Consider the following 12,853-nt stretch of genomic DNA (forward strand, 5'->3'; position numbering starts at 1 on the left):
TGACTGACACCATGAAAGCTACCTTGAGTCTCAGTGAGAAAACTGGACTATAAATAAATAAATAAGCCAACTATCTATACATACTATTTGCCAGAGACAACTTCCATCCTTCCTACATTCTTTTAAAATCAGTAGCAAAGACATGGTGTAATGATTCTACTAACCTTAATAATAATATTTAAGTGTTATCAAAACAATGTTCTGTATAATAAACAAAATTAGAGATACACCCTACGTTCATATGCGCAAGTTAATAGACAAAGGAAAATACAGAAATAAGGTACATGGAGAAGACGAGTGACTAAAGGCTGCAGAAAATAAACATGTCAATGCATACAGCTGAAATAAGAATATAGGAGAAATGAGAAACAAGAAAAATTAATATGTTAAAGTTTAACTATAATAAAATAACAAGCAAGGCTCAAAAATGAAGTGGAAGCCAATGAAGCTGGATAAGAATAATAATAGTAATAATAAGAATCATAATTAAAATGATTAGGATTGTGATAATAATAAGAATCATTTGGTCAGCCCTCAGCCGAGGTGCCCACCTAGCTTGGCCCCAGGGCCTGGCAGCAGCCTTGGCACCAGAGGGAGGGAGGGAGGGACTAGAGCTCTAGCCCACCACTCCCACAGATCTGAACAGAACAGGCACTAATAACACTGTGTGAGCCCTCAGTTGAGGTGCCCACTCAGCTTGGCCCCAGGGCCTGGCAGCAGCACTGGAACCAGATGCTGGGGCTACAGCCATAGCCCAGAACACCAAGATGCCTGGGCAGAACAGGCACAGAGACTAAGAATAATAATAGTAATAATAAGAATCATAATTAAAATGATTAGGATTGTGATAATAATAAGAATCATTTGGTCAGCCCTCAGCCAAGGTGCCCACCTAGCTTGGCCCCAGGGCCTGGCAGCAGCCCTGGCACAAGAGGGAGGGAGGGAGGGACTAGAGCCCTAGCCCACCACTCCCACAGACCTGACCCGATCAGGCACTGATCAATAATCAATGTGAGCCCTCAGCCGAGGTGCCCACTGAGCTTGGCCCCAGAGCCAGGCAGCAGCCCTGGAACCAGAGGAGATAGATCCCTATCCCCCAAATCCAAGCTGAATTAGTCTCTCTCCCCCCAAAGGCTGGCAAGTGGCAAGCAAGAGCTCTGTCCCACTCCACTGCTCACTGAAAGTGAAACCCAGCCTGGGAGCCCATGGCTATTTATAAGCACAGTTCCCATTCAGCACCACAGGAAGTCTGTGTTTGGCCGTCAGAGCTGCCTATTAGGGTTTGCAGGGATAAGATTGGAGTACCCGTGGCTACAGGACACCCCTTCCCCTCCCTCCCCTGGGTGTCTTCTCCCAACTTGTAACCTCTTTGCAGCTCCGTGGTTGGAAGGAAGACCTGCAGATCAAGGTAAGCTGGGCTTCCATTCGGATTTCCAGGGCGACAGAAGGAGCGCAGACAGAGTTCAGGCATTCCCCTGGCTCCGTTGCCAGGGGAATTGATTGCTGGCGCCTGAGTGTCTGGCTTCCCGAACCGTGGCTGAATGCACCGAACCAGGCTTTTACTGACCGCTGGTTCGTTGGCCGTGGCCTATAATGAACCACCGGATCACGATTGTGCGATCGCCATTTTCATGGGTTTTTGAAGTTCGTACTGCGGTTCGTGCCCATCTCTAATTACGACCTTGAATGTCCATTGGGGCTGTAGTCATACAAGTCCTCTTCATTACATTCAGGAAAAAAATCCTATTAGCAAATTTTTCCCTCTCTTAATCTTCTTTAATCTTCTATCCTGTTTTCTAAGATCAGCTCAGTATTGTTTTTTAAATCTCCAGGTTTACTTAAATAATAAGAGCTGTTTCATTAAATAAAAGTCATTTTTAAAAAGTCCAGAGACAAACATCTAGAACTAAACTAAAATGTATGACTGTTCATTACATCAAATAGATATGTGCAAGAATCACTCAAGTAGGTGACCAAAGATGAACATCATGCTATTTGATTCTATCTTTACCATTCTCAGGGTTCCCTGAAAGGACGTATTGTATCCTACTAGAGCAGAAAATACTCAACAGCAAGTGGAACCTAGACTTAGATTGTTCTCTTTGATAGCATTATCATAACAATTGATTTCAAAGGAACTTTCCATTACTTTCAAGGACTGAGATCCTTCACTTGCAGAGCTCAATAAAATGGCATTTTACCACTTTATGTCATTGCATATTGGCCCCATTTTTCTTGCTCACATAAGTCACTTTACCAAAATGGCGATATCATTACACATGCTTACTTACAACTAATCACAGTCTCTGCACTATATTTAATGCATCTTCTCCCTACCTTAAAAAAAAGAATAATTATGCACATCTGAGCAATCACACAGCTCTGCATTTTAAGCTTCATATTCACCAGAGAGCAGAATGATTATGTTATGGGATAGAAGACAGATGCTGTGATTGGCTGAGGATAGAATATGATTGCAGTTGTACCTTTGGTTCTGAGATGTATTTTCCAAGGGGTCTGATATATTTCCATCTCTCCTCTTCCCCCCTACCTGTGCACAAATCTTTGGCAAACAAGGCAGTCATAATGCTGCAGCAGCTTATTTAAAATCCTTAGATGCACCTAAGTCTTGACTAGATCAATAGCTGAAATTCTTGAAATCTCAAATCTCTGATACTGATATTTGGGATGTTGTTGTAAGCACCACTTCCGGTTTTCTCTATTCCAAAAACTCTTGTTCTTGTAGTTCCTTCCCATCTCCGGTCTTTCACGCCCAAACAAACACTCTGATTTTTTCCCATGACCCAGACAGAAGTTTGCTAACAATGATTGGCACTGTAGTCATCCATGCCAAGGACAGAGAGCATTGATAGTTGAGTACCAGCAAAGAAATAAAACAGGAGAAAAGGTGATCAGTTTCTAGCAATGGACTTGAAGTTGCCTTATCCTGAATCAGACCATCAGGGTCAGTACTGTCTATTCAGACTGGCAGCAGATCTCTAGGATCTCAGGTAGCGGTCTTTCACATCACCTATTACCTCATTCTTTAAAATGGAAATGCCAGGGATTGAACCTGGGACCTTCTGCATGCCAAGCACATGCTCTACAGTTGAGCTGCAGCCCCTCTAATAAATGACTTCATTTGTAAACAGACACAACTCAGTTATTTGTTTTTGGAATTTTTAATCACACTTTTCTGCCAATAAAGAATTCAAAGCTATTTAAAAAACAGAAATTTTACATTTCTAGTCTAGGATCACTACAGAATAGATTCCTGCCTGCCAGCTTAGTTCATGAATCCTTGCAGTACTTTAAGTATCCCTATGATTTGGATATCTCTTCCACTATTAAGATAGATTACAAACAGAGCCACTGATAAAGGAGGAATTCCAGACCCCTGGTCATTCTAGGGGCCCATGGACCTAGTCAAGTTCCTGGATTTGTTTTCGTATGATATTTTACCAAAATCTGAGCAGTGTGAGGGGAGGCACAGAGGGATGCATGGCACATGGTGGTGGCTCAGATACTTGGCGCACTGTTATATTAGCCTCCCTCCAAGGAGTTCAGAGCATCATCCCACATAACAATTAATAACAGTAACACAAGCAGGTTTCTATGGTAGCTTCATTCCCAAATAAATGAAATAACCTTCTCTATGTAACAGAAGGTTTAAAAGAAACTGGCAATAAAGCATGTTCTTCTACCAAGAAAAGCCTAAAACAGTTTGCAAGACACATAGATTGTTCCAACTACTCTAAATAAAGATACAAATGCCAGCCAAAGAGACAGAGTACAGTTCCATGCTTTTGCAATCATAGCGAACATGCCCCCTAAGATTACATAACTCAAATATACACAAAACGCCATCTTCGTAAGAGGCTGCTAGCTGTTTGCTTCTTGCAAATGGATCCTTGGAAGTGTATGTTGACATGATGAATTCAAGCCCCACTTTTGTTTAAGCTACTTTTCATTAGTTAACAGACAACCGAAAGCCATTTCACAAACTACATTTCTTCAGGTACATGTATGATATACATATGATTAGCAGAAAAACCTGATTGTGCATCCCTATATTCATTCGTCACATTTAACCAAGGGACCAATTTCCCTATAGCTTGCTTTCATTTAATTCCTGTCCTATATATATTGTAAAAACTAGCAAAGTCAATGATCGATGGTCTCTTACCAACCAGTATTATCCAGCCAGTATCATTTGTACACACAATATTATCACGGCACATGTGGTTTTCAAATACACAGGAGTCCACAAATACACAAACCAGATGAACATGAGTAGTTTCTTTATGCAATCTAGCTCTGATATAACACTTGTAGGATTCAAGAAAATGTCTTTCAGTATCTTTATGGAAAATTCAGTTCCATTCAAACTTCATTTTTATGCAATGATTTTAGCCAGTACAAAATTACCATTGTAAATATTTAAATAGTCCAAACCCAAAGAGTTTTAACTCCTTCAGTGACTCAGACATGCAAGAGTTTGATGTATTTGGAATGATTTTCAGCTTAAATGCTTAAAGCTCTAGTTTTCCAACATTTGCGATCAAAGGCTTTTAAAGGGAAGAGACTTCTTACAAAAGTAGAAGACAAGAATAAAGAAAGCACAGTGGAAGGTAATCTACTGAAGCATCTATTCCATACTGTCCACTAACCATTGTTCCAGGCATCATAAAGACGAATTCTGTATTTTGAAAATACTGGCTGCACAAATCCAAAGGCAAATACCTGGATCATAATTAACACAATGGCATTTAATGTAAAATACCTAAAATTTTCTATGCAACAAAACCTAGATATTTAGAAGGAACAGTAGTGTATTTTTTAAAAATTCCAAATGCTTTTTGTCATTTGAGCTTGTGCCAAATAAAAAACATGTCTATTGTAATTTTTTTAAAGACCCAAAGGACTCTTCCAATCAATGGGTTTAGAAGGCTGTAACTCTATTTAGGATTGCACTGTTAAAAAGGAAAGCGAGCTGTAGAAAATCTCTTAACGCTCTCTCATACAGTTTACGTAACATTTAACAAATGATAGCTTTCATCTCATGGCTATGAAACTTTACAAATTTGGCATTCAGATAGAGATTAAGCAGATGGGCTGTGAAAGATTCCCTTAATAAATCATAAAGCAATGTCTTTTAGTTAAACACTATCTTGAGCAAAAGACTATAAAGTTTTAGTTTTGAATGTTTTAAAAAGTGTTGTCATGAAACTAAGGCAGGAATTCTAAATACTCTTAGTAGGAGATAAATTCTAACTCAATGAGACTTGCATCTAGATAAACATACACAAGATTTCACTGCCTATTTGTTTGGCCACTAAATGTTCTTGCCATTGCAAAAGCCAGAAAGAAATCACTGTCTTAAATACCAAAAAATAGGATGATTTTTCAAAATAAATTAACTGTCTTACTGTGAGGTTACTTCTAGACAAAGTTGTTCTAAAGTACAAGGCAGACACTTTCTTTAAAATTTGGACATCATCTGGCCCTGTGGGATTCCTTTGTGACGTTTGCTTAGCTTATACCAATGTGGATATTTGATTTCTCTTTTTAATGGTAGAATAGTTGGTTTGCTTTCCCCACCATAAAGCCCAAGATGGAGAGGGTTAATTCTAGAAGGAGTGAGTATGCATATGATGGGGGGAAGGGTCAGAGCCAATGAAAATACTGGGCTATAGTTAGCCGGGTAGGATAAGCTATGGTGAGTATTACAAAGCTTTTACAGATGACAGATGCACTTTGTCTTTAGCGGCTAGGACATTTAAACACACCCACCAGCACGACATTGAAAGAGTGGTGAGAGCAGCTTACCTGAAGTTCACACCAAGCCACTTCCACCCAGGTCTCGGTGTCTAGTCCCTTGTAGACTGTTTTGAAAGACCCTCTTCCAAGCTCAATATCAAACTTTAAAAACCTGCCGTCTGGGGAGGTGGCCACTGCTTTCATGTCGTCTTCCTCCTCTTCCTCCTCCGGCTCCTCTTTCTTAGACTTGACCTGCTCTTTGGAAGGCTCGGGGACCTCTTTCTTCTCGACATCCTTGCCGCTGTCCTTCTGCTGCCCGCTGGCCAAAAGGGTTTCAGGGACTATCCCCTTCGGCTGGGCGAGGGTCTCCTCGCCGAGCCCCTTCTCTTCTACTACCCGCTGTCCCGCCTTTACCCGCTCCGCAATTATCCTCCTGGTCTTGGAAAAGAGGATGATCTTCTTCTGCTGCTCCGGCGGCTCCGAGGGCTCGAAGGTGGGCTCCTCCTGGTCGGAGTCAACCACGCTTCTCCGCAAGAAGCGCTGATGGACTAGTTTAGGATCCTTGGCATACTGCAGGCGGGGAAGAGGGGCAGGGGCCACGGATCTGCCTCCCTTCGGCATTCCAGCAGGGTCCATGCCCGCCAGGCTGCCGGCGCTGCCGCCGCTCGGCCCATCAATATTCATGCCCTTCCCACCCGCAGGAGCCGGAGTAACAGCGGCCGTTTGTAAACCGGCGGCTTCCGCAGCACCAGCAGCTGCAACCTCGCCGCCTCCGCCTCCGCCTCCCTCCCGCGGAGGGGCCGATCTGGCATTGCCCCCAGTTTCCATTACAGCCGAGCGTCCAGCCGCCGCTGAAGGTGGTGTTGGTGCCGCTGGCGACGCTGTGCTTCTTTTGAGGGACTCATCACGGTCCATCCTCGTGCGGAAACTCAGCCGAGTCACCTGCGAGGCGAAACAAAAAGCAAAAGCGCTGTGGAGGCCGACACCGCCCGCCTCGGCGGCGGCGCACGGCAGCGGCCACCTGCAGCAGGAGGAGGGACGCCACGCCACCACCACGCCACTGACACACCACTGGTTCCCAAACGGGGTCCTTTCAGGGGTCTCTTGAGCATGCCTGTGAGGGGCGGGGCGTTAAAATACATGGCCTTCTTTCTTCTCAAGCGGTAGAATAATTGAGGGCGAGGGGGGATCCTTTTAGCTAGGATCCCGGTTCTTCTCTTCTAGCTGCTTCTCCGGGATCTAAAGGGAGCAATCCTTTCTAAGGAATGGAGGCTGGTGCAAAGCCGGGGACTGCACGCCACCCCCTCCCTCAACGCCATTATGCATCCAAACAAACCGCGCTCCCCTTCCTCACCCGGAGCCCGTCGGCGATGTCGCCTCAATGCTAGCCATCGCCTCCCACCCCCAAAGCTTCCATCGCCCGTCCCTTTGAACCGCGAGGCTCCTTTCCCCCGGCATCCCCGCCCCCCTCGACTATCAAGTGAATTCTCGGGGGGGGGGGTCTTCTCCGCCCCTGTGAATTCCGCCCCTGTGAATTCTCGGGGGGGGGGTCTCCTCCGCCCCTGCAGGTCCCCGAGACCCGCTCAAGCGCAATATTCGCTCCCCCCGCTTCCCCCCGCCCAGAGCTTCCGCCTCCCCCGCCCCCTGTGCCCACTTCAGTCATACTGCAGCTCCTGAATGGAAAGCCATATTGAGGCTGGAAAACCGGAGGGTGGGACTGAAGCAAGGGCAGACCCTTTCCGCACACCTCTGAGCGCCAAAGGGAAAAGGGGGCTGTGCCGTTTCTTTTTCGCCCCCTGCCCAGAGCTGCACCCCACTCCCGTCGTGGCCCTGAAAAGCCTGCTTAAGACAACGGCTTGCAACGGGCGCACGGCCCAGTCGAGGTATCCGCAGCGAGCCAGACTGAGGGAAGCGAGGGGCTGCATCCCTCACAACCCAGAGGGAGCTGGCGGCGAGGGCCGCCAAGTCCATCGGAGCGTTTATTGTCTGCCAAACGTCGCGGCGAAAGGGGGCGGGGGGGGGGGGCGGCAGCGGGCTCAGGTGCTCCGGTGGCTCAATGAAGCATCCCGGAAAGGGTGGGAGATGACCGGCAGGACGACCCTGCATCCCCGACAGACAGACGCAGCTACTTACACGAAGGAGAGGAGCCTCCCATCTTCAGAGCCACGGAAGGAGGTCGGGGGCGGGAGGGTGGCAGAGCAGCAGGTCGTCTCTTCCGTCGCCAAGCATGTAGCCTCCCCCTACCTGAAGGCCGGCTCTACAGCACCCTCCTCCTCACAGCCTACGCGCTTAGCTTCGTCCGTCAGCGGCTCCAGGCTCCTCTTCTCTCAGCGGCGCCCGAGACTCGCATTGTCCAAAAGACAAACGCGGTGAACGACGGGCTGGGAAAGAAATAGTCCACCTCCGGCCAAGAGCGCCACCACCTGCGCCGCAGCTTCAGCCGGCTCTTCCCCTTGAGCGCCCTTCCCGCTCGCTCTCTTCGCCGCTTCTGTCCCCTGCCTTTGTCAATGGAAATTGCTCTTCGATGAGCCTCCAATTTAACTGACAGGCCAGGAGCCACGGGCCTCCACAAACAGCCAATGGGAGGGGGCCCCTAACAGATCCGCCCAGTATCGCCGGGGGCTCCCCCGCCTCGGCTACCGCGAGCACGCCCCCTCCCTCCGTCCCTCCCGACTTCGCCCGTTCCCGCTGCGCTCAAGTGATGAGCCTTGCTATGGCTCGCCTTGCTTTGCTTCTACTCGTCAATATGATTATGATAAGCTTGTGCCAATGGTTGCGCATGCCCTCTGTTAAAGCCGCAGCCTGTTTATGACCCTTGCCCTTTCCTAGGCTGAAAACAGGTCTGGGGGACACTTCAGCCGTCTGGGATTACCGAACGAAGCTGCGTCGGAAGCTTTTAAGTAGCGGGTCAAGGTAGCATCAACTGGAAGGAGATGGCGAGCGCATGTCTCGAGGCAAAGTATGTATAAGGGGAGGGGAAGAGAAAGAGCAAATGAGGGCACTGTGGAGGAAGCCTTTTTGCTCTTCCTGAAAGCCGCTGTAACCTGCTGCGTGGTTTCCAGTGTCTGATGCAAGCAAACACAGGCTCTCCTCTGGGGATTTTGTTAGGCACAGCCTTATTTACAGTCTCTTTGGCAGAACCTTTTCTCCCTAATAAATCTTTTAAAACCACCTGCGGCTTCTCTGGTTTTTTTTTTAAAATGAAATCTACGCCTGGATGGCTACATGCAGAGTGAAAAATGGATGGGGGAGGGAATCCTGTATCCCAGTCTACTGGAATACCCAGTGACTATTCTATGACATGTGTTGTGTGTGTGAGAGAGCGCATGCACATCCACCCACCCACCTTAGGGAGAACAGCTTTTCAGAAGGCCTGTGTTTTCAGTGTCCTAGAGGAAGACCAACGCTCCACACTGAAAACCCTATTACCCCTTGTGCTCACTTTTGACAAGTCAGTGGTTGGTTTGTGTGCTGGGGACGGGGGGGGGGGGGGCTGCCTACTTCAAGATTTTCAGGTTGAAATACAGGACATCGGAGTAGAGACTAAAGGGGAGACCAGCAACCTACATCATATAGAATGCATTGGATGGGATTTCTGTACAGTAAATGAATTAGGAACTGAAGCCAAAGAGTGGAACGTGCAAGCCACACCTTCTGCAGTGAGCCTCCCATCATACTGCTGGGCTCAGTGAAAAGCCTGATTTTATTCATATTGTTATTTTCATGGTGATCATGGCATTTGCTATCTCTCTGGCAAAGAAAAACGGTACATAGATTTGAAATAGATAAGCATAATTAAAAATAATTACAGCTATATGTGTGCCCATCTGTTTAAAATTAGGATTGAGACAGATACAATTCATTGGAAAAGACCCTAAGCGAGAATGTTTGTTTAAAATGTAAAACAAATTAAAGTTAACATTCCATTGAGTGTATCATCTCAATACACCTAATTCTCAACATGGAGTTTGGGGCTGCGGGCAGACAAGACAGATCTTTCTACAAACCTGAAAGGGGAAATCCAGATTTGCATAAAAATCTGAAATCTTAAAAAAAATAATGGGGGGTTTAAACCTCCCAAATGATCAAAGGAGTACCTGTAGCTATAAATAAGATTTCAACTTATAGATATATATATGAACATGAGAATTGTGGACAGTTCTAAAATCTGTAGATAATTGAAATCCATTTGCCAAATATTGGAATTGTCATAACGTATATTGTGGAGTGCAGCAAGATGTATTAGAATTGTTTAGAAGGTGATAAGTTACCTTTATGAGCTGTGATAGTCATGATGACATGATACAATAAGCAGAAGTATACCCTTCTAAGCTCATTGATGTCAGTGAATGTACTATGCTTCGGACTGTATTGTGTGTATGTTAGCTGTAAAAGATATCAGTAAAAATATCTGAAAGATTTTTTTTTGTGTGCTCCTTTTCCCTCTCTTCTGGGAAAGAAGACGTTAACATCACCAAAACACCTTCTCCCTAGAACTGCTGTTTTCTGAAAATGGGATCCATAGTAGAGATGTGGTGGGAGAAGAGATTAGTTCACCTTTTCTCTTTTAACTATTTTCTTGCTCCAAATTCCTGCCCCCCTTTCCCTCCCATGAGATTTTACCTGTATTTTTTCCCCCAAGAATGGAAAGTGTTAAGCATCTTCCACCCCACCATTCCTCCCCTCTCAGTAGCTTTTCTTTTTGCGTGTGTGTTTTAATGACCAAAAGGGCAGCTCCTCTTTGCAATTTCACGTGCTCCCCACCTCAGCCATTTCATATAGTGTGGTGCAGATGAGAAAAGGAAGCAAAGTGGTAGATAGGTTTGACAGCAAGCCAATGGGGCAAGGAGGGTTGAATAAACATTTAATACTAGGCAAGGGTGGGGTGTTTTTTTTTGGTTTTTTTGTTCTTGATGGTGGAGAAAACTGAGGATGCACCACAGAACCAACTCATTCAGCACAGAAGTTCATGGGCTGCACTTTAGTTCTCACACAGAACAAGCCATACCAGATGAAGAATAAGAGCCTGAATAAGAACCTGTTTCATATCTGCTTTTACAATGCTTTCCTAAGCAGAGTCTCCTTCTAAGTACATGAGGGTTGGGATACTTGGAGTGGCACTGCTAATTCACACAGGGCCCCCTAAATTGTGCCTACGCAGTCTGATACTTGGCTTGCCAACTGGTGGGATAGTGGCAGGACCAACTAAACCACACATTAAGGAACCAGATATTTTGTAACTGCTGAGGCTTGATGAATAGCTCCGTCCTTTTAAATCAGCTCTACTGAGCCATCATGTTTCCTTCCTATCCTTTTGCCTACAGTTTATATAAAGTAGGATAACCAATGAGCTGAGAGGAACTCTGGAAAAGGTACGTAGGTCATGCTTTGTCTGAGCATGCGTTGCTGGAATCTGCTGTTGGTGAATGGATATAAAGATGATCTTGCGGCTTATTTAGCATTTTGCTGTAAGCCACATAGGAAGTTTTTTTCTCCCATAAAGGCAGCTTCCAGAATAAGGCAAAAGAAAAAAGAAGCATCAAGAATAGAGAAAGAAACTATTTTTAAAAATCCATGTTTTAAAGAACACAAAATTCTCTTCATAAAAGGAAATGATGGAAATAACAGGTGTAGGTATGTGTATGAGAATAAAGTGGAATGGAAAACCATGTCTTACTGAATTCATTGAAGAAAGATGGGATAACAAAGTAATCAAAAAGCATTTTTTGAACATTTATCCATGTGTTCACTAAATGTGCTAGCAGGGAGTGGAATTTGCCCTCCTGCCCTAGTGAAATTAGGTCATCAGCCAAATGTCTGAATTGAGTTCATAGTACATAAAAATGTACGTACATAGCCTTCTCTATGTGATTGGGAATACAGGGTCCTCCTGATTACATGTAGCAGGGTGTGCATGCACACTTGATAAGCATGGGGTCTGGGGAGTCATTTGGCTATATGTGCATGGGTGGAGTGGACCTGGGGGGGAGCTGTCACACTCCCTTCAGTGAACTTAGTCTGTAAAGGGCTAAACATTTATAACCAATTGCACTTCTGTGGTGCATAATTTGAGCACCCCAGAACTATTCTCTGAAAGTTACTGAAGTTTCAGACACCTACCAGACACACACTGATTCTGAAGTAGTGTGTATTTTTCTGTTTTCTACAAAAACTAGAAACAGCTTACATAAGATACTAAAAATATTTAAAGAGTACGTTACTCCTTGTTAAAATTAATTTATTCTGAAGGATGAATCATACAATTTTACATATAGAATTCCTCCCCTGAAGATTTTGGTTATGTTATTACGCATCACAGGGAAGAGCTCCTCTTAACTGCCAACTCCTCTCCAAATGCCACCCAACCCCCCCCCCCCAACCCCACTGTTCATAGGTTTTCCCTCACCAGCTTCTGAAACCAAAACTAATCCTGCCTAGGAGAGAAATAGACTCTCTGGGGAATATTTACAAGAGATATTGTATATCACTACTCTGATTTGATAAGTATCCCCTCTAAGTCTGCCCCCCTCCATTTCTGGATTATCTTGGCAAATAGTCTGAAGACAGGCATTTACTAACAAAAGATGTAATTCTTCTCTAAGCCAATGGAAGGGGTAAGAGTTTCTCAAAAAAAAGTGTGGGCACCATGAACAGTGTGAAAGCACATTTTTCAGTGGTTTGTACAGCAGGGGCTCCCATTTAAATCGTATCTCTTCTATTTCCCCCTACAAAATTGTAACTTCTCTTTCTGTTATTTGCTTATTCTAGTCCAACCAAATAAAATTTATTTTCTTTGCAATAGCATCTCTTTGCTGATTCACATCCATGTAACCATTTAAAATCCCAGATATTCCTAAATAGGCATATTATCAGGCCTCATGCTATATTTGTGTTGTGTGGCTTGTTTGTTTTTTAATAACATTTTGCAATTATCTTTGCTAGATACAGACAATAGTCAAAGGTGAGTTTAAGGTGGCATTGTATTTCGCTTATTGTATTTCTCTCCTGCTCTTCAGACCACAATTGTTTTCATAACAGCCCTTCCCTCTGCCCCCAAGCTTACAAATTAAAAAGATAAAAGACACAAGGGAAG

At 44.8% G+C, this 12,853-nt stretch overlaps 1 protein-coding gene across 1 annotated transcript in view; it reads right to left on the reverse strand.

Moving 5' to 3' along the window:
• Nucleotides 1-6,675, reverse strand: part of WNK2 (WNK lysine deficient protein kinase 2) — a 166,328-nt gene extending 159,653 nt beyond the window's left edge. The window contains exon 1 of the mRNA XM_054977488.1: nucleotides 5,830-6,675. Coding sequence (XP_054833463.1) covers nucleotides 5,830-6,675 — 846 coding nt within the window. The remainder of the gene's footprint in view (nucleotides 1-5,829) is intronic.
• Between the last annotated feature and the right edge of the window lie 6,178 nt (nucleotides 6,676-12,853).

Source organism: Eublepharis macularius, chromosome 4 (genome assembly GCF_028583425.1).
Source record: "Eublepharis macularius isolate TG4126 chromosome 4, MPM_Emac_v1.0, whole genome shotgun sequence".
In the NCBI taxonomy this organism is placed as follows: Eukaryota; Metazoa; Chordata; class Lepidosauria; order Squamata; family Eublepharidae; genus Eublepharis; species Eublepharis macularius.